The following is a 25,333-nucleotide window of genomic DNA, read 5'->3' on the forward strand; positions in this document are numbered from 1 at the left end:
TTGTAAATTGAGAAGGTATTTCTTTTTATTAGCATTTGCAGAAAATGGGCAGCGTAACTGTAAACGTTTCATTTCCAAAAATGTTGAAACACAGATGACACATTTCCAGATGTTTTCATGCAACTTGGGTTTAGTATCCTACATGAAAAATTATTAACTTTTCGACGGCCTCAGATTATATTCATGGGAAGGATGTCTTTCATTTCATTGTGAAAATAAAAGGACTCTGTTCTAAATATTAACAGAGAGCCTGTCAGATGGTGTGGTTTTTTTTTTTGTGTGTGTTGTGTCTTCCTCAGCCTATGATTTAAATAAGATTTGGCTTTGCAGCTTTATAAGGATGAAAAGGTATTGTATTAATCATCTTGGATGACAGGTTATTTTCTGATTACTTTTAGAAGATCTTTTTAGATTTGCAATATTTACAGACTTAAAGGTACAAATTTAAAAAGAATTACATCCAAAATACTAATCCAGTAGTACCCGTACATGATCAAAATCTAAATGATATGTGAAATGCTGCCGTCATCTTTAAAGATTAATTTTGAATTTTTATCTGAAATGTATTTTTAAAACACCTTCCAACAACAAAATGTCTGTCCAAGGGAAGCACACAAATTCTCTTAACCCATATAAATATTACTTCAAATTTGAAACTTTAAATTTCTAATATGCCTTTTTGCAGTTTAAGGTAATATTTATGCCTAGCTACATGTAATTGCTGGTAGTTTTTGCTCGAAAACTTTGAATATCATTTGTGAAGGTGGTGCATCTGTTTTGCATGTTTTCACAGACACAATAAAATCAGCACAGATGTTTTAGCAAGAATAATTCCACATGACCTTGTATGAATTTTGTTATAACATCCTTTGCTTATGAATAAAAATGGATACTGGACAACCAATGATAAATCAATGAAAAACCTATCAACCAGTATCAAGCAATTAAAAGTTGATTTTTAGTTCCTTTAATAGTGGATTTTGTGTTGAAAATATGGTATATTGCTATATAAACAAACCGGCCCGAATTCACAAAGGAGGTTTGTCGACAAACCTACATGTAGGTTAATGTGCGTCATATGACACGTTTTGACGCGTTTCAAACCAAGGTTTGTACATGTACTTCTGCAATTGCAGAACTGATTATTATAAAATGGCAAAAAGGATTCATCACATCACCTTTAACATCCAAAGTGCATTAAGCGATGATGGAAGATTCAGTGGGGCAAAGTTTGCCTGAGAGTGTTATGAAATATGTTACCATGGCAACGGATGCCTTGCAAACACTGCGGAGGATGATTGATAATGTCCATCATCCATCTCGATGCTGGCTTAGTTGATCGATCTCACCAAAACGGAGAAGTTTTCCACTTTACTTTACTGAGTTCACGATGGAACTTAATTAGATATATATCACATTTTAAAAGCAAGGATGGATGATAGGTGCCATGGATCTGTCATTTCTATCATGTATAATTCATATCAAATTCAGTATCGCTTGACAGGAGCGACCAATGTAATAATAATGATACATCAATCATTTAGAGTCGCTAAAAACAAGAAGTACCATAACACTTTAATAGGTATAGAATATGAAGGGAAACATGAAATACATAGACTCATAAAAACAGGAAAATCATACTAATTTACTGAGACAAGAAGAATGTTTTTTTTTAATGAGGCAGAACATGTTAATTCTCTGATAGAAAGTACAGAATGATGGAATGTAGTGAAAATCAAAGAAAAACAGACAGGAATGTCAGTGGCTTAGTTCTAAAAAGCTCCAAAAGATCTATGGAAAAGTAAAAAGAAGAGCACTAGTATAGGGGGAACAAATAAAATAGATAGGAAGTTTTGTGAAGTTTAACATCAACTAAAGCAAAACGAATAAAACCATCACATGAACAAACAAGTATTTTTCACACTACGGTGCCAATGCCAGCCGATGTGGGAAGTATGAGTGGCCTGATTGTGTTTAACTGAAATACATGCTTCCTTCACAAGTTTCAAATTAAAGCTTGTGGCTCTGCCCTGAAAGGGTTGATCTTAAAAAGCACTTAAGGCATTGTTTTGTTTGATTAAGCTAGACTTTCACCTTTGTACTTCAGAAAGATACACTCGTTATCTCTTATACTTGTCCACATTAATTGTAAACAGCTTAAAAATTTAAGCAGCAGGATTAATATCAATATCATCTTTTGGCATGGAAAAAGCGAAAAATTGTGATACACCTTATGCAGGCCTGTACAAAGCCTTTTGGAAAGGGGGTGCATTTTCATTCACTGAAAATATTATATTGGTGAAAATCTCTTTTCAAACATCAGGGGGACACTACACATCCCAAATTTCTCTTAAAAGTTAAGAAAAAAGTCATTTGCAATGCACCCATTGCCATTGTTTTTATGCCCCCCCCCCCCCTCCCCCAAAACCTTCCAACTACACTTCTATGTGCCTGTAGAGATCATTGTTGTGTGACCACTACTAATTGAATGGTAATATACAGTTAACAAAGTAGTTCATGCCCTTACCATTGATCTACATTTGCCACTCTCCACCCAGGTGTTAAATGGGTACCCGGTAGGATGCGAAAGCTAATGTGGTTAGATTAGCAAGTGTGCGCTTGTAAAAATGATGCCTGGCTGGAATGCTTACCAGGGAGTGGAGAATGTGCATACATTGTGTGCGGGTAAGCCTAAATCTGATGATTGGGGGTAATAATATATATATCTGTAAAGCGCTTTGATAGGGCCCTCCTGAAAAGCGCCATATAAGAAATAGTTATTATTATTATTACCAGGTTTTGTAATTGTTTAAGTATGACATATTAAAGAAAATTAATATTAAAGCTTACATCTAAAAGTATTAACCAAGGGCCCTAATTCAACCAGTCCACCTGTCATTCTTGAGTTATGAAAACACAAACAATATATAATTTGCAAGGGGTATGAATATTTTAGTTGTTAACTGTACATGTTACAGTATCAAATGGTGTTATGACAACCCTGTGCTTGCACAAGTAGAACTTAATCTGAAACCTAAGATCAACCTGATCTCCTGTGCTCTGATTGCCTTTCCTCTTCAATGATTTAACTCCATCCTAGCATCAAGTTTATTTTGTTGGTAATAGCAGAAATTATTGAACAGGACAGATGTTGTCATATATGAAACATAAATCAGCAACCCTCTGTAATTGGTTAGCTGTGCATGTTGCTCTGTTTTTTTCTCCAGAAAAACACCCATATTGTTTCTTATTTGTTGATAAATAAATAGGTCTGTTTCATGTCAGAACAGTGTAAAAAAAAAAACCACATCAAGTGATTTATTCAGAGTATAGGTGTAAGATAATAAGATTTGTTTATTTAAGATAAATGGGAAAATTTTATTGCATTTTAGCACAAAACTAAATAGAGCGCTACTTGCTTGGGAATATCACAGAGTTGACAATATCTGCTTGTTGTCCTGTGAGAAAAGCTGTCTACAGCACTATACAGTAGGCAGAAGACTTGATATGAAGGTTTCTGAAATAAACTAAAATTGTCATTAATCAGGAACATTATATTGTATTTGTACTGTAGGAAATTAGTAAGGGAAGATCTTGCTTTTTTTAGATGCCAGTAATGTTCCATACAGCTCTAGGTAAGTGTTTTATTACATACATGAACATGTATATCTGTTATGATGTACAAATGGAGGTCAAACTTTTTAAGGCATGGACCATCAACTGACCTGATTTTTAAGCAGGTATCCCTTAGAGCTAAGAGTTGTCCTGCTGGGAAACTTTTTTTTACTGAAGAAAGAGGTTATGGTTCATTACCATTTTTTTCCTCATCAATATTGAGTGGTCCTTATTTGACACTAATGGCAGTTTAATTTGAGATGAAAGCAGATTGATATAGATTCTGTGCTTGCTTGTCAGAATATACTTTGAAATGGTGTCAAGTTCACCATTTAGGGCTAATGTTAAATAAAAATAAAACTTTCAAAAAACGATTTCAGTCTTGAAATTAAAGAACTCAGTATATAATCTAAATAACATGATTAAACTTCCTAGAATTATTTGTACGATTCTGTGTGATAGGGACAACATGTTTTCTTTTTTCTTTTAATGTTTTAACCTTACTTGTGCAAAAATATGTATCTTAAAGATTTCTTTATGATATCAAGAGTATGATCGAAAATACCACAAATATATCCCATCAGAGAGTATAACAATAATAATTATGTAAATCATCTCCATATACAGCTAAATCTTCAATAGTCTAATCTGTTGGGACCACAAAAATTGTTTTGCATAGTCTGGTATATATATATATATTAAAAAAAATAATTGACTTAGTGAAAATTTCTTTTATGAGTTATGCAGAGTTAATTGTATAGACATTAGATATGAAATGGTGACTTTATGATTGGATGGTGTTAGAGAGCTTTTATATCTCTTACAATTTTGTACTTTCTATGAGAAAATTATTTGTCCATGCACTTGCATATATCTGATGAACAAAATAACACACGATGTATGTTTTTATTCAATGACTTCTTACAGTATTGATTCGCTTCCATATTTATCACATTGATTTCTGGGTTGCTGTACGTGACCTGAAATTCAATCTTGACATTGAATCAGATTTTTCTCCCTTTTCTGACAATATGTACAGAAAATTACCTCCTGTTTGCAGTATATCATTATTGTTGGAACATATGGACATTTATACTCTTTTCCATATAGTACTATAATATATTCCCAGATAGAGTGCACAAAAAAATCTATGAATACAATTAAAAATAGATATGTTCTTCATTCATTTTTAATATATTTGTGAAGTGCTTAGAGACTTTCCAGTATTGTGCACTATTAAACTATACTTTTGTATCTATATCTATCTATCTATCTCTTTCTCTTTCTCTTTATTCAATCTCTTTCTCTTTTGCTTTCTTTTTCTCTTTCTCTTTCACTTTCTCTTTCTCTTTCTCTCTCACTTTCTCTCTCTCTCTCTCTCTCTCTCTCTCTCTCTCTCTCTCTTTTCAAATACTTTGTTTTTGCATACTATTCCTCACCCTAAGCCATTGTAATTTTGCTGCTGTTTATTTTAAACCTCTATGCTTATATCCTTGAATTGTTCGTGGCAATATTTCTACAAGGATGTCTCTAGACAATGCATTTTATTTGCAATTGTCTCTCATCACCCGAGTGAAGCGTATTGGTGAATGTTTTCCTTCAATGCTGTAAAACACCTTATTGGTAATAGCAAAGGTGACCATCCTGTGGGGGATATGAGCACTATGAACACAAGACAAACAATTTGTTATCATAACTAAAAATGTTTTAATTTATCTGTCTTCTTTCTTGACAGTGTTCCTTTGTTCCGAAGTTTTCCATACATATCGATACAAGATACGAGAATAACTCAGGGACCACAGAAAATGTAAGTATTTGTTTATTTAAATTATGAGTGTTTATGTCAAATTTGTATATCCTGATTTATATCTATCATTTGTTATTGTTGTTTAAGAGTATTGTTGTTCCAAGTGCAATAAAAAATATCTCAGTACCGGGTACTTATATTTGATATTGTATCACCTATAACAAAAGAACATAACCTTAGAATGTGAAATATTTCTTTCATAAAACTGGTCTAAAATATGAATATAAAGTCAAGAAATAAGCAAAAAACATGATAACAATTCCAAGAATGATCATGGGGGCCGCCATTTGCTGTGAATGACATCACATTAGCAGAATATATGCGCAGAAATAGTACTCATCCCCTTTCATTATACTCATAAGAATGGTATAAACAGCCGTTTCAAGCGGATAATTGGACAAACATGAATGTAATGAGGTTTACTCAGGGAAGACGAGCCATGTGTGGGATAACACGTATCATCAGACCATGCATATTAGTACCAAAGCCTGTTTGCGCAATGTGCAGTATTCTTTTATCAAGCATGATGCATATGCAGTAAGCTCATCAATTTATATTAATTGGTGTAAATTTATGATGATTTATAATAAATTGAGCTATATTGAACATCAAATTATAGTAATGGGTTCAAATTTTGTGATGATGTTCAATAATATATTGAGCTTTGTAATCTAATACTTCTTTGTAGGCAGGAGCTAAGTATTGATGGATGGGTGGGTACAGTATGTTTAAAGATTTAACTTTGTTTGAAGTGGCTTGTTTCCACACTTTCCATACATGAAAATGAAGCGTTTGGTAAACTACTTTTCTTCTCTTTTCTGTGTGACGTGGGTGCATGTTCATCCTTTTACCACCAGCTGATATAAGATTACACTTATGTGTGTAGGGGGGGGGGGGGGGTTGTCATGTTTGAGAAAAGTGCAGAGAGCTGTGTGATGTGGGTGCACGACACCCTTTTACCACCAGCTGATTGAAGATTACACCTGTGTGTAGAAGGGGGGAGGGGGGTTGTTATGTTTGAGAAGAGTGCAGAGAGCTGTGTGATGTGGGTGCACGACCCCCTTTTACCACCAGCTGATACAAGATTACACTTGTGTGTAGGGGGTGGGGGGGAGGGGGGGTTGTCATGTTTGAGAAAAGTGCAGAGAGCTGTGTGATGTGGATGCATGTACACCCTTTTACCACCAGCTGATATATGATTACACCTGTGTGTTGGGGGGGGGGGGCGGGGGTAGTCATGTTTGAGAAGAGTGCAAAGAGCTGTGTAATGTGGGTACACCCTTTTACCACCAGCTCTGATATAATTGTAGCCCCAGGCAGTATGCAGGTGGGGTACTTTGGATTCAGCAGCTTCCTATTCTTGCGTGCGCTCCTACTGCCACATTCCTTGACGGATTTCTTTCAAATTTTGTACGTAGGTGTATCTTGGTATAATGTACAAGCCTATAGATTTTGGTGATGCTACCTCCAGTGTTCTGTCTTTTATAGTGTAAAAGTCCATATTATGGTGGTTGTCTTTTGTGTGCTCTGACTGCCACATTTCTGGACAGATTTCTTTCATTTTTTACAGAGATGCATTATACTCTAATCTACACACATATTGTTTAGGTAATGTTGCTTCTAGTCTAGACAATAGTCCGAGCCTCTAACGGTGACCTCTCTACGTCATCCTTTTGTTTCAGGGAGGGGAGAGGGGAACTTTGTCCCTCCTTCGAACATAAGGATGACACAAAATTGCTGCCACTGCCGGGGGATACATTCACATTGCGCAGCAATACAGATTGCGATATTTCTAGTTCTAATGTACCCAAGTAGGACAAGAACACCATATCAATTTACATATCTCATAAATCGATCTATAGCAAATTTTCTCACTATAAAAAGACTTGTCTATATGCACAGGGTAAGAGCACGGACAAATAATATTTACTTGAGTTTCGTATCCCAGTTTTTTATAGGTTTTTTTAACATGCCTGCATGTACCTTGTTATCTTGACATTGTTTGTAGATACATGAACACTGGAAAACACTCAGTTGGAACTCACAGAGGTTTATTTTTATATAAATAGTACATGCTCTTGCAAACAGCCTGCATTTATACAGTGTGGTAGTTCATGCATAAAAGGCTTTATAAGACTCTGCTTATATTCACTTGTATGCTCTAGCAAAGGACTGTAAAGTACATCTCACCTCCTGAGAGCCAATGTCAACATCCTTTGATACACTTTTATAGACAAAATACTGTAGTTTAGTAAAGTGTCCAATACTCTAGATTCCACAAAACTGTTTTAAATGACAGTGGGATGTGTTTTAGGCTTGCATTGACTTTACAGCTGTTAAAAGGGAGTGCGATGGCTTACTGGTAGAGTAGTGGTCTTGTAACTGGGAGGTCTCGGGTTCAAAACTAAGTCAATACCCTTGTGCCCTTTGTAAGGCATTAATCCTCATTACCTAGTTCCTTGGACAGGATTTAAAGCTGTCGGTCCCCTCGTCTTTTTTACTTACAAGCATACATATACTTTCTTAGCAGTCAGGTAAAACAATCATTGATCATCATGATTTTAGGGAATCACACATTTAGTACATTCTTTTGGTGTGTGGCTTACTGTACATTGTAGAATAAGACCACAGACTTTCCACTTTTTCATTTATTAACCCCCCCCCCCCCCCCCTTCAAAGGTGTTTTTATACTCCCTGTGACACTCTGTTAGTGGTACGCTCGGTTAAACAAGCATGAAATGAGGTTCATCATACATGTGTTAGCAGCCATTAAATAGAAGCGTCCTATTTCGTTCATCCATGCTTTGATCTTAATACAGCTGAGATGTACATTTTTAGATAAATTATATGTAAATTAGAGATTGTTTAGGGGGTTTAGGGAGTATTTTAATACTAATAAGATTTTAAAAAAACAAGGGGGGATGGTAAAGCATCAAGGAATAAAGACCGAAAGATTGTTCTGATGGGTTGCGACCTTAATTATCATGCATACTCACGTCCTCAGTGAGACTGAGAGTATACAATAATGTAAAAAGACCTCTTTTTCCCCCACATCTTTGCACTTTTTGTAGTGGTTTTACGTTCCCTCAACCATGCAACTTTATTCACGAACTACATATGCAGTTTAATTAAATTGCAAATACCTACTGCTTGGTACTAATTTAGACCCTATTACGATTCTGTCCTTTCAAAGCTGTAGACCTATCATTAACAGGTCTTTTTCTTAATGTAATCAAATATGCGGAAACATTTGTTAAGTGCCTTGTTACAAATTATTTAATCACCTTTTACAACTAATTGTATTTCAATAGTCAGAATGGCCCTACTTAGCAACGATTAATGAATTCAATTTGTATTCTGAATATTAAAATACAATTATGTGTAACAAATGGATGAACTTATTTGTAATGAGGCACTTAACAGAGATTTGTTCATTCAATTTGATTATGAAAATTGTCTATTTCAGAAAAAATTCTTACCAGTAGTCCTATGTTCCATTGGCCCAGATGTTCCATCATAAGTCTACATCCTTTTGGTAGTATCTCACCAGACTGATGAAAAGCCCTATTAATATTTGGAACAGGAAACAGAGCATTGTGGAACTATTGATGGAATATTTTGTATTAGAAGAGTAACTTCACATCTTATGCAGATGACTTTGTACGATATGCATTTAAGTGAAGTATATATACTTTTCACCGTACTGAAGGTTTAGAATAGATTCTTTTTAATGAACAAGTCATATTTTACTCATCAGCCTCTCCCATGTCTTTGTTAAATAGTCAACAAACATTAATTGTTTAATGTGAGCAAACTTTATGTTCAAATGGAATAACATACAATAAATTTGAAGAAGCAAGATCTCAAAGACTTAAAAAAAAGGAAAATAACCCTAGGCAGTTTTAATAAGCAAACATGATAGTGACAATTTACATAATATGAACATGATTATTATAGGTAGTACAATAAGCTGTTGAAATTACCCTAAGTTTCTTTTTATTTGAGTATTTGCATTTGTGTCAAAATTATAAAAAATATATAAGAAATGTACATTCAATTCACTCATAAATATATTGATCCATTAGAGTAGTGACAACTGAAAAGAAAGGAGCTACATGGAATAAATGAGAAAATGAGCTTCAAGCTGAGAAAGAACCTGATAGGATTCATGTAGAGCGGTGAGAAGTTTAACTCTTATCCTGCCACAGGGCTAATCCCCATTGTGCCAAGCCACAAATCCCCCCAGTGCCAAAGTTATACGAGATAATCAGATTAACGCGATGGTACTAACAATAGCGCGTGCAAAACACTAGGCACAGTCCAATGGGCATGAACAATAACTGCTATTTACATATGCATGCAATCATGCAAGAAGCAGAGAAACAGTAGCTTGCTCGCGTGTACAAAGCACTATAACAATAGCGTGCATGCAGCCTTATGGCAGGCTATGAGTTAACAGTGTGTGGGAAGTGAAGATTAATGAGAGAAGGAGCAGAGGGAGATCATGATGTTGGATATATAGATAGTCAAAGGGCAAGAAAACCTTTGGTATAACTCAATTATTCATACCCCTTGTATATTTGATGTTTTTTTTGTGTTTTTCATGACTCAAGAATGAAAGGTGGACTGGGCCTTTGAATATTGATTCATGTAATCTTTAAAGATAAACTTGAGTTCTGGTAAAAAAAGAAAATGAATTCTCACAGAATCTAACGAAACTTACACTGAATGTTCAAGATTACAAATAAATGTCATGTGCCAAACAATTTTGGAAGAAAATGTATACTGGCTGAGTAATGAGCATAGAAAGATAAGGACATCGGGGTAGTACTAGCCCCGACACCATGTGTGTTGTCCCATATACATCTATCTGTGTAAGTGATTGTTACTTTACCAAGACTCTGCCAAATTTATGATGATTTTGATGACTCTAGAACCTTGCATTACACACCATTACTTACATGCTATAATGATCAACTTTTCTGATTCATTCCACACCTTTTCTTTCACAATGCAATCGCATTACCAGTACTCAAGTTTATCTTTAATGTGTCACATTCTCAAGAAACATACTGTAAATCTGGACATTTTGTTCACATAGTTAAAAATTCACACAACTTGGTAAGGGCACAAAAGATTAAGTTGTTTACTGTCCATGTATGGCAATGAGATGCGAAATGCATGGTGACTCCATAATGAGCACTTTTTTGTTTACAATGGAACAATTTAAATTTTACAATTAAAAAAGAAAGAGGATGGGTCAAATTTGAATGGTTCAAATACTTTATAATTGGAAATGCAAAGGTCATGAGTTCAGGCCCCCAGCATGGAACTAATAAGTCCTTTGTCAGGGTGTTCATTTACATTTGCCACTCTCAACTCAGGTCTAGTAATTGGTAAGACGTTATTCTTTCAGTACTGTGGGCACCAAACCTAGCTAAAGTCTGGGTAATGTTGGAACATCTTGTAGAACATGATTTTTGTTATAGGTTAATAAATAAAGGATATATGCATGCCATATTTCTTAGACATTATAAATATTTTGGTAAGCACTCCTTACTAGAGGCTTTTAATGGCTGATTAGTCTGGTCTAATGGATCTTATTGTGTGGGACTGCCTGAGTTAGAATACCGAAGACAACATTACTAAGATTGAGCCTTTTGACTGCATGCATTTCAAGGCTTACATGTAGTATCATGTATCAACCAAATGTTCCACAGGATGTTTGTTTTTTGTGTAATTTTAGTTTTTAGCTCATCCGGCCTGAAGGGCCCGATAAGCTATGCCATGGCGTGGCGTCCGTCTGTCCGTCCGTCCACAGTTTTCAAAATGCTTCTTCTTCGTTATTTTTCAACCGATTTTGATTCTGATTGTTTCATATGATAGGGCTAGGATGGGGATTTAAAACTTCTACACAGAATCGTGAAATTCATTATCTATGCTAATTTATGCAAATTTATTCGAAATCACAAAAATGCTATTTCTCCTTCATTTCTTGACCGATTTTGATTTGGCTAGCTTTGTCTGGTAGAGCTAACTTTGGTGCACTAAAATTCTACACCGAATGTTGAAATTGTTCTCCATTAATTAATTATGGTAATTTATGCAAATTTATTCCAAAAATAACAAAAATTGCTTCTTCTCCCTCATTTCTTGACCGATTTTGATTTGGTTTGCCTTATCTGGTAGAACTAAATTTGGAACACTAAACTTCTACACAAAATTTTAAAATTTTGCTCCATTGATAAATTATGGTAATATATTCAAATTTATTCCAAAAATAATAAAAAATGCTTCTTCTCCTTCATTTCATTTTTTAAGTTTATTTTTTGACCAGTTCAAAAGTGTACCACATAAAATTTACGATGTTTGTTGTTGCGAGATGCGGATGAGCGCTACGTCATTGACGTTCTGGTTATTAACTTACATTATTTTGCTTCATGGAGAGATATTGATGTATATGAACAAGCATTATAAATATTGATTTTCTTCCTTTTGTCTTGTTAAAACAAAATTTTGATGAACAAAAGTTGATGGTGATTAATGAATTAGATTCACTTCAATTAAATGAAACACATTTATATAGGGAGAGGGGCTGATTTGCTTGAAACCAAACTACTTACAAATCTCTTTAACAAATCTCACCCTTACATGTAGAGTGAACATGCAGAGTATAAATTGTTCTAGAAAGAAATTCCTGGTGGACCTATGGCGGTATAAAAGCTGAGATGTGTTTGGTTGCCCTTCTATGGAAGCTGCGACCTTTCCAATTAATACATCTCCAACCGAGATCTTCTGGCATTAATGTCATCATTTGCCGGCCAATTAAAGTGTACTTTAGGAGTAAAAGAAGATATGTAGGCCCAGGTCAAGCATGTGTTGTGGAGGGGGTATATGATATATTAATACTCCATGGAGCAAGTTTTAATTTAATTGATGTATCATTACTATCATCACTAAGAGGCCCATTGGCTCGGTGGTAGAGCAGTGACCTCATAAATAGGAGGTCCCAGGTTTTGAAACCAAGTCGATGCGTTAGTGGCCATTGGTAAGGCATTAATCCTCATTACCAAAGTCCCTTGTAGAGGACTTACAGCTGTTGGTCCCTCAGTTGCTTACTTACAAACATACACTTAGTTTTTTAGCAGTCAGGTAAAACTAACAATCAATCATATCAAATTAACCAAATAGATCAAATTGTTGGTAAGACCATTATTTCAGGTCATGACAATTTTGACAGTGAAGTTTAGTTTAATTCCATAAATGTGAGAAACTGTAGCCTTCAATGCCCCCCTCCATCACTTAAACTTGTTAACTTTTCCTCTTTTAAACAATACTCCTTTTAGAAAATGTTTGAATGAGTTTTTAAAGGAAGAAGAATACTTAAATGGAAAGAATGGAATTGTGACATGTAGAAAAGATTTGAAATAAATTGTATGGGTATCAATGCAAGGGGAGGGCAAGTCTTCAATTAAAATGTGATGGGTATACAAATGTTTTAATGAAATGTTAGGAGGAAAGGTACAAACAAAATTGAAGGAAATGTGATAGATAAGAAAATATCTTGAAATTGTTGAAGGTTATCCAGTGATGTTATTCAGTGTCATCTCACACCTAGTCAAGCAAGATAATTCTGTAAATACAATTATCAACGTAGAGCCCCACCGATATCTTCTTGAGTAGGGACGTGGTGTCTGGGGAGCTCCTCTATGAGTGTTATTAGTTAATATCGCTTGGCTCACCCCCTTACACGGACGGACGCCTGAAGTAATAAACACAAGTAAAATTTGTTGACAGATTGGTGCGAGGAGACCGAGGCGTGTGGGATGATATCTCTGACGTTGTCTCTCGGGTTGTGTTCATCAGGAACGAGGACTTGATTTTAAAGGTAGTCGCCAGTTCCGATGCAGATGAACGAAAAAGTTCCAATTCAGAACCCATCAAAATGTCCATCGATTGTGTAAAAAAAGAGATCCACAAATCAAAATGATGTCTCCCACACGAATTGGATAGAAAATGTACAATATGCCCCTTTAGAGCAAGAAAGGCATTAACTTTGTGTTACAGTACATGAAATAACACCCTTCTGGCTCCAAATTGGCATATAACTGACTTGTACATGTATTATGTCAATCATATGCAAAAACGACAGAAGGGCATGAGTCCCACGTGTGCATATCTGTGTTTATGCTCAAGTTCACCAATATTGATTTTCAGATTCTTCTTTTTGTAGTTCTCTTTACACTACACAGGTCCTGATAACTTAAAATACATATGCTGCTTGATAAATACTTGAAAAGAGTCTTACTGTCTTAGATAAATCTGGATATCTGTCTGAATTCTGGAAATCTTTTGGAGAGTTCATTTTGGAAAAGAAATGTCATTAACAAAAGTCATGATAATCTTTAACAACTATAAATTGTCAGAGTGCCGAATGTCTAGTCTCTGTAGAGATTAGATCTAATTATAACATATGATTGCTTGCTTTGCTGGAACATCAATGTGATCTATTATCAACTGAGTGAATATCAAAATGTTTCAGCACTTAGGCATTTGGGTTGAGGTATTTAATCCCAAGATGAAGCCTTTAAATATAAACTTTAAGTAATACCTATACAAAAATAAGTTTTAGAAGATAATTGACAATATAACTTGAATTGACTTTGTATTGTAAATGTTTGTTATTGTGATTTTTAACAGAAAGTGAAAATGAAATAAATTGAATTGAAATTTTAAAAATTGACTGATAAATAGAATTCAAATTCAAACAGAGGTTGTTCACATTGAGTTAATGCTCAAGTTAACTAGTATATCATCTGTTGAGATCTAGAAGGGAGTTATCAACTCTGTGTTAAAACATATATATATATGAGTCTATGGCCTTCTGGCTCCAAACAAACAATATATGGTTTTCAGCAACTTATTTTAGTTAGTTCTCTTGACATTATTATACACATGTATATGTAACTTGAAATACTGCAGAATAAACAATTCAGAATGACTCCAAGATAATTCTGGGCCCCATTTTATACAGATTTAATAGTAATCCCAACTTATTTGCGATTGATATCAATCGCAACGATGTACACAAGAGATAGTAGACTGCAGACTTGCGATTGATTGGAAGACTTGCGATTAACTTGGATCAATTGCAACTCTTTACAAGATAGGGCCCTGGATATCTTTTGAAGAGTTTACATGTATCTCAAGAAGCAGTTTCATTACCAAAACTCAAAATAAACTTTAGCAACATGAATAGTTGGAATGCGGACGGTGTCAACCCCCGGCCCCAGTAGAGATTTGATCTAATAACATGTGATTGTTTGGTTTGCTTGAACATGAATGTGATATGTGAGGGAATATCAAAACGTTTCAGCACTTTAGCATTTGGGTTGAGGTATTTGACCCCAATATGATGCTCTTAAAGGCCCACTGCACTACTTGTAGCTACGTGCGCCCTCTATATAACAAACAATGCCTAATCAGTGACCATTGGTTCCCCCATGATCCTCTTTTTCTTATGTTAACTGAGAGCTGAGTTGATAAGATAACCACCTGTCCAGTGACCTTGCAGGGCAGTCTAATCCCTCCTGTAAACTACGACAGATAAGCTTTAAAGACAGATTTTTAAATGATGCCACTAAAAATAAAGGTTCAAGGGATGATTTTCAAAAATGTATCATTTAAAGTTAGAATGTAAAAACAGAATGTAAAGAGAGGGTTCAAATGACACTCGGTTTAAAATATAAATGTAAAAAGACAATTGTGATTTGTACTGTAATTCAACTGCCTTGTTTGGGTTCACTTTGGTATGGCAAAGTTCTTTTTTTTTTTGTGGCTGAAATATGATTCAGTTCGCGACGGATAATTTTGCAAATGCATAAATAAATAAACAAGTATCGGGCACTTGAAATTCAAATGGCACTCAGTTTAAAACATGAAAATGCAAAACAACAATTGTGATTTGTACTGTAACTCAGCTGCCATGCTTGGGTTCACTTTGGCTATGGCAAGGTTTAGTTTTTTCGGCTAAATTATGATTCAGTTCACGACGGATAATTTCGCAAATGCATAAATAAATGAACAAGTATCGGGCACTTGAATACTTATGTCAACAGCGGAGTTAAGAGTTCTGTTTATGCACATCAGTTTATTACGTGTGTGTGTGAGAGTGAGAAAGAGAGAGAAAGAGAGAGAGAGAGAGAGAGAGAGAGAGGAGATATGGAGACAGTGACAATTGAGACAGCCATAAAGAGATAGTATCCAACCAAAGTGTCGAATTCCAGAAGCCAGTCCAATTATGACCACATAATTTGAAAAATAAATAATGGAGATATACAATTATAGTTCTTTTATGCTTGTTTGTAAGATTTGGGGGGGAGGTGTCATCACCGTGGTATTAAATTTTCATGTCTGAGACACAATTTTGTCACTCCTGACGTAAGAGCTAAACACCCAGGTTTATCAATAATGAGGTGCATGTGGGGTACTCTATCAGGTATTTAAAACTTCAAAAGGTTTCATCAACCTCTAAATAGCAAAGAAGTAACAGAGTTTTTTCTTCGAAACGATGTATCCTAATACAGATGTACCTTTGTCTTGCTAGATCCAGTGCTATGAAATAACACATTAAGAAGTAAGAAGTGTTACAAATTGATCAATTTGAAAATGTTGTCTTTGACATTGTTGTTTCTGCTTTGCTCTATTTAATGTTAGTTTAGCTTTTTATGTTAGTAGCATGTAGTTGTCTCATCCCCCAACCAAGAAGTCTGGTATGAAATACAGGTCCCTTGTTTTCATGTACAGGTATGCCTCTGTGTTCTGATTATTCCTCTACCCCTCCTCTCCACTCCTGTAATATAAAACTCTACCTTAAAGGCTTAGCATAAACAGTGGACTTGTTTTGAAGTACGATGTCAAGGGATCAAAAGAGAACTACTCTCCTTGACCATGTCCACGTCAATCACGATGATGACCATTAGCCGCTTAGTGTACCTCTCACCATCGGCCAGTCTGCAAGGATAAAAACACTCATCTGAAGGGCGGGAGAAACCGAGTGGCGGATTGTTTCATCGCCTGCAGCGGCGCTCATCCCAATAAACGAGATCCATCTCATTCTCGTTTCCCTAATTCAATTTGTCCCCTCTTAGAGTTCTCCATGCTGCCACCCTGTTGTGGGTGTTTCTCTGTGGTTAGTCTTCCAGACAGACTCCACCCATCCATCAAGACTTATTCACATGTATGTGGTGTGATAAACTGACTTAAAAACAAAAATCGACCATTATGTGGCAATATGAAATGGCAGTAGTGTGTTGCACTTCATCCAGATCCCCTTCTCTCTCTCTCTCTCTCTCTCTCCCCCTCCTTCTCTCTCTCTCTCTCTCTCTCTCTCCTTCTCTCCTTCTCTCTCTCTCTCTCTCTCTCTCCTTCTCTCCTTCTCTCTCTCTCTCTCTCTCTCTCTCATTTATACGTTTATACATTTATACCGGTTCTTCAAAAAATTTGGAAGAATTACTCCTATTTGTTTGCCTTTAACTAATGTTCTGAACCTTTGTTTCCTCTATTTGAGAAAAACAAAACTGTTTAAAACACATAGAAATTACACTCTATTCCATATTGTGTCTCAAACAAGTTATTTTTTAAGCTTGGAAAGGTTGTTGTTCATGTAAAATACACACAATTATAAGCCAATGGTGCACATAGCACCCTTTCCTTTTTGTTCCGAGTAAAAGAGGATAGGTTTAATTTCTAGGCAGTTTACTGCATTGTATTTATGGAACAGGGCTTTACAGAGCATATTAGCTTATGATTTTGAGTACCATGCTAGTTATTAACAAACATTTTCAAGACTGGTGAGTGTGTCGGGAGACTTGCCAAACTATTATGTACATGTATCCATGGGCTTTTAATTACATTGTGTGACTATCAATCGCAAGAATTGGGCCAACTGCGGGGTAATGATCTTGCATGAAGATAGAGGTGATTACCAATTACTTCTCTCCAGTTCCCTATCCTTGATGAAATCTTTCAGTGGTATCCAAATAAAAGAGATTGGGAGAGAAACACAAGACGTGCCAGATCTAGGTAAACCGATGTCCTACCTCCTTGTTAATCATGGAGTTGAAGGCGTAAATCTTAAACGTATCAAATCACTTGTAAGGCAATCAGTGGTCGTGCTGGCCGTGCTTCGCTTCCCAGAATTTATTGATTGGTATATCTGTTTCCAGAAAAGGGACACTGGCTGCGTGGATATTGTTACTAGTTAACAGGAGCAGAACTATCAAACGGCAAATTAGATATTACTCAGTACTCGTAATATGGCATGTACAGTTATATAGATTTCAAATTGAAATACTATGATCTATAGTAGATATTAACTTCAAGATGAAGTTGTGTCCTGGGACCCGTTTCACAAAGCCTTTTTTAAATGACAAATGACAAAAACCAGTAACAAATCTGCTAACAACCATCAGAAGCAAGGATTTCACAAAATTGTTACAAAATTGTCATTTGTCACTGCATGATGAAAAATTTTGTGAAATGTGCCCCTGATCATTCTATAATAATTTTGGAAGAGTCTATCTCCAAGCAATGGGAATGGTTTATTAAATGTAGTAAATAAAAACAGGTATCGATCTACTGTGAGGTTTTGTAATGATCAAATTGATAACAAATTGATTCATTGTCACTGAAAAGCTCATGCACTAGACACAGGAATATGTATATGGGGCTACCTACACATGGATGTTTGGGCCTAACACTATTTTTCATCATCTGTTGAATACAGAGCATTTAAAGAGCAATCCTTTTTAGGAGATATGTCTTTTATGATATTCTTTGAAATTGACATAAAAGAAGGAGAAAAGACACCAATTATTTTTCATCTTTATTAGAAGAAGTCAAGCTTCTCTTTAATGAGGTATGTCACCAACAAATGGATGAGTGCCAATTTGAGGATGAAAGATTTGATGATTTATTTCAACTTTAAAAATACCATGAACTGCTATGGGTCATCATAAAGCTTTTCTGGCTCTCCTGGCTCTCCGCAATTTGATTTGCTTGATTATTCCATGTTAGTAAGAATTGTGAAGTTGTTGCTATGTCATCTGTTAACTTATATACTTTAAAATAGAAGTCATCCCCTTTCTGGCTCTGAACAAATGGTAAAATCGATCCGCTAGAAGAAGAATTTTGTTTGTATCACCCAAACTTGAGGCTTGTAACCATGCATCCTCCATCTATTTTTTGTGGGTGTGAGTTGCGTGTTGGCGTGGTGATGTAGCCACTTTGCTCCCTCGGTCATAGATAAAATAGTTTCCTGGAAATGCCATGCCTCAGGATCTAGGCTATAAGATTACTCCTTGATATATTGATTATTCAACGCCTCCAACCCCGTGAACCTCATACACAGATGACATAGTAATCCGCCCTAAAGAAACAAAAATGCAGAAAACCAAATTAGCATAAGCATAGTAGGCATCAAATTTCTGTATCTTATGATAGGGACCTGTGCTGTATACAGCTACTTTTTTTCTTCTTCACCCTCACTTGGCATTTAAAATGTAAAATACTTTTAATTTTCCTGCGGCAGTTTTTTTTTTCAAAGGTAGTTTATGAATTCATGGATGAACAAGGCTTTAGGCAGGTCTAAATGAATTATATTAGATTCATACTTGAATTGGACAAAATGATAATAATACCGGTAGTTAAATTGACATGAAATAAGCTAGCTACTAGTTTAGCACAGAATAATTGAAAACTGTATTGTTATCTTCAAATGTTTATGAATTGTATATAAAGGAAGTATTTTGAAGAAGATAGTGATGATGGCAATGACTGTATGAAAGTCAATATCCATGTTGTAGGGCATACAATGTTTGTCTGTTTGTTTATTGTTGTTGTTGTTTTATTGTTTTTACCTGATATCTAAAAAAAAAATAGTACTATTTTTAGCACATCCAAACCAGATATAGAAGAGAAAAAAAACCCACCTACCTCAGTCTACACATGCGAAATTTTAATTTTAAAACATTTTTGCAATAAGGTTTACTGTATGTTTCCTTTTGTTCTCCTTAATTATTTTTCCTTTTTGCAGTGCCTCAGTCTTTCAGAAGCAGAATTGAGTGAAAGGGAAGTTGTTCCGGTTGATATAGCATACAACAATGTTCCAGAAAAGTATTACAAAGAAAATGAGGTAAGAAATACACAAGATTTTTATTCTTAACATTTCAGAAAAGAACTCTTTTTATTCCATGTTAGTTTAAGTGTTGACAGTGTTTTACATATTATACTAGACCTAACCTGTCAAGTTTTCATTACCATTCACTCATTAAATATTTTACTAGGATATGAATTAATTTTGATGCAATTTGACTAAATTAATGTGAAATAAAGTACAAAAAAGTTCTTTTAAGTCTTGTTTGTGACTGTGCTTGTATTTTACATGTAAGAATTCATTTATTTGTTTTTTCTTTCTTTCAGGATCCAACAAAGTTTAAGTCGAAAAAGACAGGGAGGGGGCACCTACAAAAGGACTGGAGGGTGAGTTATCATAAATATATGTTTTTTTCTTTATTATCTAGTTTAAAAATCAGCCTTAACTATCTTTGATGTCATCATTCTTCAACTGCATCTCTTTCCATGCCTGTTTATACATGTATGTCTAGTCTTAATGTCTACTGCTAGTTTTCTCTCTTTTGTAGCATTTCTAAGTACTTGTAATGATTTTGCCTTTTTCTCTGTACATTTTTGTAGAAAATAAGTTGTTCATTGAAAATGGCGCAATTCACTGCATTGGAAATGGACTCAAAATTGTTTATTATTTTGTGTTCTTTCTGCTCATGTGTCATTCCTAGCCTTCTGGATAAAAGATAATCCAGAAAAATCACTTTACTGCTATGTGTTAAAATTGACCTGTCTGTCTCCTTTGCTCCCTTTCTACTTTGTGCAACAACAAATGATTCTTTTACATAAACTTGATACATAGATATATGATATACTTTTAAAAATTTGCATATTCACTTTCTCTCCTGTGGATTAAGAGCCAGAAGGGCATGAACTCTTTGTGAAATTCTATACATCCATTGTGAATTTTTTTTTTTTTGTGTGTGTGTCTCTCGCAACTCAATAATGAAAAATGAACTGGTTGAATTACGGCCCCTGTTGAACACTTATAGATTTAAGCTTTGATATGTCACATTCTCAATGAACATAAATCGGGACAAATACATTTTTCTCATACTTAATTTTTTTATACAAAACTTGGTAAGTGTATGAATAATTTAGTTGTTCAGTGTATATATTATGTTAATCAGTTCTTAAGCCATACAATACGGAATTCACCTAGTAATATCGTTTTAATGTCAATTTTGTTGCCAATTTGAAACCCTTAGGAGACGAGTAATCCTATAATGTGTTCCTACAAGCTGGTACGGGTCAAGTTTGAGCTTTGGGGTCTACAAACAAGAGTCGAAAGCTTCGTGCACAAGGTAATGCACTTTTTATCCTTCAATTTTGATGCAAATATCAGGTCGTGTATTGTTTTCATATGTGGGTAATGCAAAATAAAATGAAACCAATTAATATTGAAAGAGAATCCACAGTTTTTGGATTATCATCATTATGCAAAGTAATTACAAAAGATAATTGGAAAAAGATTACTGACAAATGAACAGTTGACCGTTCATCTAGTATACTCACAATACAATTACAAAAGGAAAATCAGATCCCCAATTTGGGATTGCATGTCATCCACTGATGCACTGGAAGCTATTATGTGCTGCATCGTTGGAGATCTACTGGCCTACAACAAGATTATTGGCTTTTAAACTTAATACCATTTGTTCTGAACAATTAAACAGCTATTTTGCAATAATGCTTGCATGTTGATGTAGTCATTTTGCTCCTGATTTTGTATCAAGGTAATGTAAACATTGACATTGTTTAAGTAGTTCCATTTATTTGTATGTCTTTAAAATGAACTATGAATGAAGCAGTTTATTGTTTAGGCAGTAAGATCATCATGTCAGCAACCCCCAAGTAGACTATTTCTTTCAATACAAAAATGAAATCTTGATGAATATGTTGCCTTGTCTAACTGGACATCTTTTGAAGACAGTTGCAAGATGTTTAAGACAAAGATTTTCAGTAATTCTACACACACACAAAAAAAAAATTCTCTCTTTGAAATCACAAAAAATTATAAAAAATATATGCTTATATATTTCCTGCTCCGTGCCAAGAATAGGTTGAATCTTTTTGCATACTTTTTGTCCATGCTATTCACCCTTTAATAGTGTGCAAGCTATAAATGTCTGTGAAAATCACAGAGAATTCCTTGTAAGCTGCAACCGATCTCATAGGATTGCAACTAGCTGCTATAGTCTAATGATCATCTAGCTAATGAAAAGTAACATTTCGTTATAGCCTCAGGGAGTCATTACAGCTAAGCATGGTCGGAGCTTAGATCTGTTCATTATGGAAATGATTTGCAGAGGTGTTTTGGCAGATCCTAGAAACCTAGATCTCTTTTTTTCCTGTTTACCTCCGTCATCATGCTTGCTCTTCTGCCCACCACTTGCTTTACCATCTGACTAAGATCCAATAACAATGTTACTACAAACTGATTTTGCAAAAAATTGGATGGTATACTAATATTGCATGTTCCGGCATTCGATACAACATATAAACCGACAAATTCAGAATTTCCCTAGTGATTTTATATTTCACCAAGGCAGCAGGATGAGGTTTCAATTGACATTTCTTTTCCATATTTTTCTTTCATTTCGTTTATTTCCACAATAACAGCAAACAAAATTTATAAAGTCATTCCGAGTAAATATACATAATATGGTACGTCCAACTGAGACTAAGAAGATAATTGCTTGCTATTTTGCGGAGGAAAACTAGGAAAGCATAGCTTGTAATTTAGGTTTCCTAACATAAAATATCATGGTATCATAAAGTATAAACTTATAAAGTATATAAAATATAATTTCACAAGGGAAATTCTGAATTGGAGGTGAATATATATTATTGAACAACAAAAATTGTTTATTATTTGGTATGTAAAATTGAGGGGGGGGGGTATTCAGAAGCTTAATAAAAATAAAGCTTTCATGCCACAATTGTTCACTCTAATAGCTCCCTAATAATGTGAAGGTGGAGGAGGTCTTAGTTTGGATTCAATGCCCCTAGCACAGAAGTAGTTGAAGTAGCAAGCAGTTAACCCCTCAGTAGTTCACAAGATATATTTCAGGTATAATAAATCACCATTTCCCCTCAAATTGGAACCATTTGTTTTTATGTTCCTCTCCTACGTAGCTAGAAAATTATACTAATGTGTTTGTTTTATTGAAAAATACTAAATTCAACAAAATAATGCCAATTTATATACAAAAATAGTGATTATAGAATTCACACCACATTAATAATTTAGAGACTGTAATGATTAGGTAATATGTCTATATTCATGAATTTCACTATACTGCATTAGAAATGGATGCAACACTGCTCGTGTATAACATGTTATTCCTAGAAATCTGGATCAAAAGATGTTTAAAAAAAATTTAAACTAAAATTAGACACGGAGCTGCTATGGGTGACAGAGTACTAGATGCTTAAATGATGCATTACCGGTACTGAAATGATCTGGGGAGGTGTTATTACCTCAAATTATCTTCCTCATCTTTCATTTGACCTACCTTTCTCTTCAACCCGTCATAGTTTTATGAACTCGACTGCAAGCTAGGAGCCCATGTATTGTCAATAGCAGGAACGATCTTCGATCGTGCTGGCAGCCGCCCATGTTTTAACCCTTTTAATAGCAACTAGAGATTTTGTTAAAGTGGCCTATTACTCACTGGAAGATGTTGCAATATTGCTCTCATTTGGACACTGCTCTAAACAATATGAAATATGCGCTATTTTTCTATGCAAAAACCTACTGTAGACATTGTAAGGATTTTGCTCATATATTATCACGATAGGCCCCATAGAATGGATATAACAGCGCGTTGAAAACGGACAGGCTGTTTTGGGCGGTTTAGTTGCTAAAGGATTAAGTTTCTCATGCTTTGCTTCAAGTCTCATAGTTCATACTGAAAAGTAGTGAAAAGCAGACTATCAACAGACAATTGAATTTGATAATTTCACAACTCCCTATAAATATGCTTGTACACCAGAACAGAAATGTAGAATGACAGGTTCTTTTCAATTTAAATGCAAATGCGAAATAAGTTGTATTGAATTGTATATATTTTGAAGTTAAGGAACATTTTGAAATCAAAATAAATATATAGAAAAGAAGCTTGCCTTCAAATAAGCAATACGTGGCATTGAATTGTGTAAATGTTGAACTTCAAAGAACATTTTTAATCTACATTTTTCACATATTATTATCAACCAAAAGGCCCCCAAAAACGCTATCAGGATATATTCATCCTATTCCCATCTACTCTCAAATCTACTTAAATCAAAAGTAAAATAAGTTGTATTGAAGTTAAAGGAACATTTGAAGTCAAATGATATTTGCCATTTTGCATCTTAACTTTTCACAATTGTATCATCAAAAAGAGCAATAATACTGCGTACTACACTCTATCAAGACTGAACAACTTCATCCTATCTTCTCTATTTTAAACCTTTTTATATGATCAATATTCAGAATATGTGGGAGTATAAATGTCATCTTCATGGAGATTTATTTGATACCACAAGCTAGTCAAGAGTGATTTGATGTAAATCTATGAAATACCTTAAGCTATCTAACTGGCGACATAAGCTAAGGCATGATCGTTAACCTTATTCTATAGTGATAGTATTCCTACCACTCAAAGTGTTCATGCGCCATTTTGTAAAGTGAACTTATTAAGAGATATGACCCACAAATGTAACAGAATTGTGAATTGTGACGATGTTTTTGCCATGTTTTTATTGTAAGAAAGTTGAACACTTTGGTTTCTTTCTTAAATTCTCACCTGTTATTCTTTCTGATTGATTTGTTTCTATTTTAGGCAATACAAGATATCCTTTTACTGGGTCATAGGCAAGCATTTTCATGGATCGATGAGTGGTATGGTAAGTTCATTTCAGTTAATATAATACAATTTTTGTCAAATCTCATATTATCACAATTTTAAAATTCATGTGAGTAGCCTGCTTAAAGACCAATGAATTTTGATATTCCTCCACAGTATTTAGTTGTGTTTTTCTCACATTTCTGAAAGATTCTGTTAAAATCCTGACATTTTCAATTTTTTTTGCAGTCTTTCAAAATATTTGTAGAAAGGAACATGCAGAAATATTTCCTCTTGTTAGGGGTGTAATAGCAGCAGTGTAGAGGTAGTAGTAGCAGAAGCAGAAGTTGTAGGGCAGTAATAGTAGTTCATGTAGCAGCCTCAGCAGCGACTGATATGTATTCTTGCATATGAACAGTTGGCATTCAAATAATACTATAGAATTTAGATACAACAAATTTCATGATTTGAAGCATTCATCACATTTTCATGACCAAGCTGACCCCAATATATTCATGCAGCTCACTTGTGTTATTGACTTCTCTTCCATTACTCCTGTAGAGGGCAGTATACATATCACAGCTTGTAGGCACATTGCAGCATTGACTTTTTATGCCACACATATTATATCCCTGTGCTACATGTACATTGTATTTATCATGGCATAGATATACCAAAGGCTTCAAGATTAAACCATTCCTAGCGAAGGATTAATTTTTTACTAGTTTTAAAAGGATTGTCAAGGACCTAATCAAGACCGAAAAGTTGATGTTTTTGCAAAGGCACTGTGTTGCACAGACCAATCCTTCTGTTAATTTGTGCCCATTTTTTTGTGCAAAACTTTATGTGTGGCAAATGGATTGACTGTGCAGAGAGGTAATAAAGTAAACGAAGT

At 34.8% G+C, this 25,333-nt stretch overlaps 1 protein-coding gene across 1 annotated transcript in view; it reads left to right on the forward strand.

The window, feature by feature from the left end:
- LOC100889203 (cytoplasmic phosphatidylinositol transfer protein 1) overlaps positions 1-25,333 on the forward strand; it is a 62,958-nt gene that overhangs the window by 36,633 nt on the left and 992 nt on the right. The window contains exons 5-9 of the mRNA XM_030986285.1: positions 5,351-5,422; positions 19,518-19,616; positions 19,904-19,963; positions 20,815-20,910; positions 24,436-24,499. Of these exons, the coding sequence (XP_030842145.1) occupies positions 5,351-5,422; positions 19,518-19,616; positions 19,904-19,963; positions 20,815-20,910; positions 24,436-24,499 (391 nt within the window). The remainder of the gene's footprint in view (positions 1-5,350; positions 5,423-19,517; positions 19,617-19,903; positions 19,964-20,814; positions 20,911-24,435; positions 24,500-25,333) is intronic.

The sequence above is a fragment of the Strongylocentrotus purpuratus genome, unplaced genomic scaffold, assembly GCF_000002235.5.
Source record: "Strongylocentrotus purpuratus isolate Spur 01 unplaced genomic scaffold, Spur_5.0 spur5_contig_837, whole genome shotgun sequence".
NCBI lineage: Eukaryota > Metazoa > Echinodermata > Echinoidea > Camarodonta > Strongylocentrotidae > Strongylocentrotus > Strongylocentrotus purpuratus.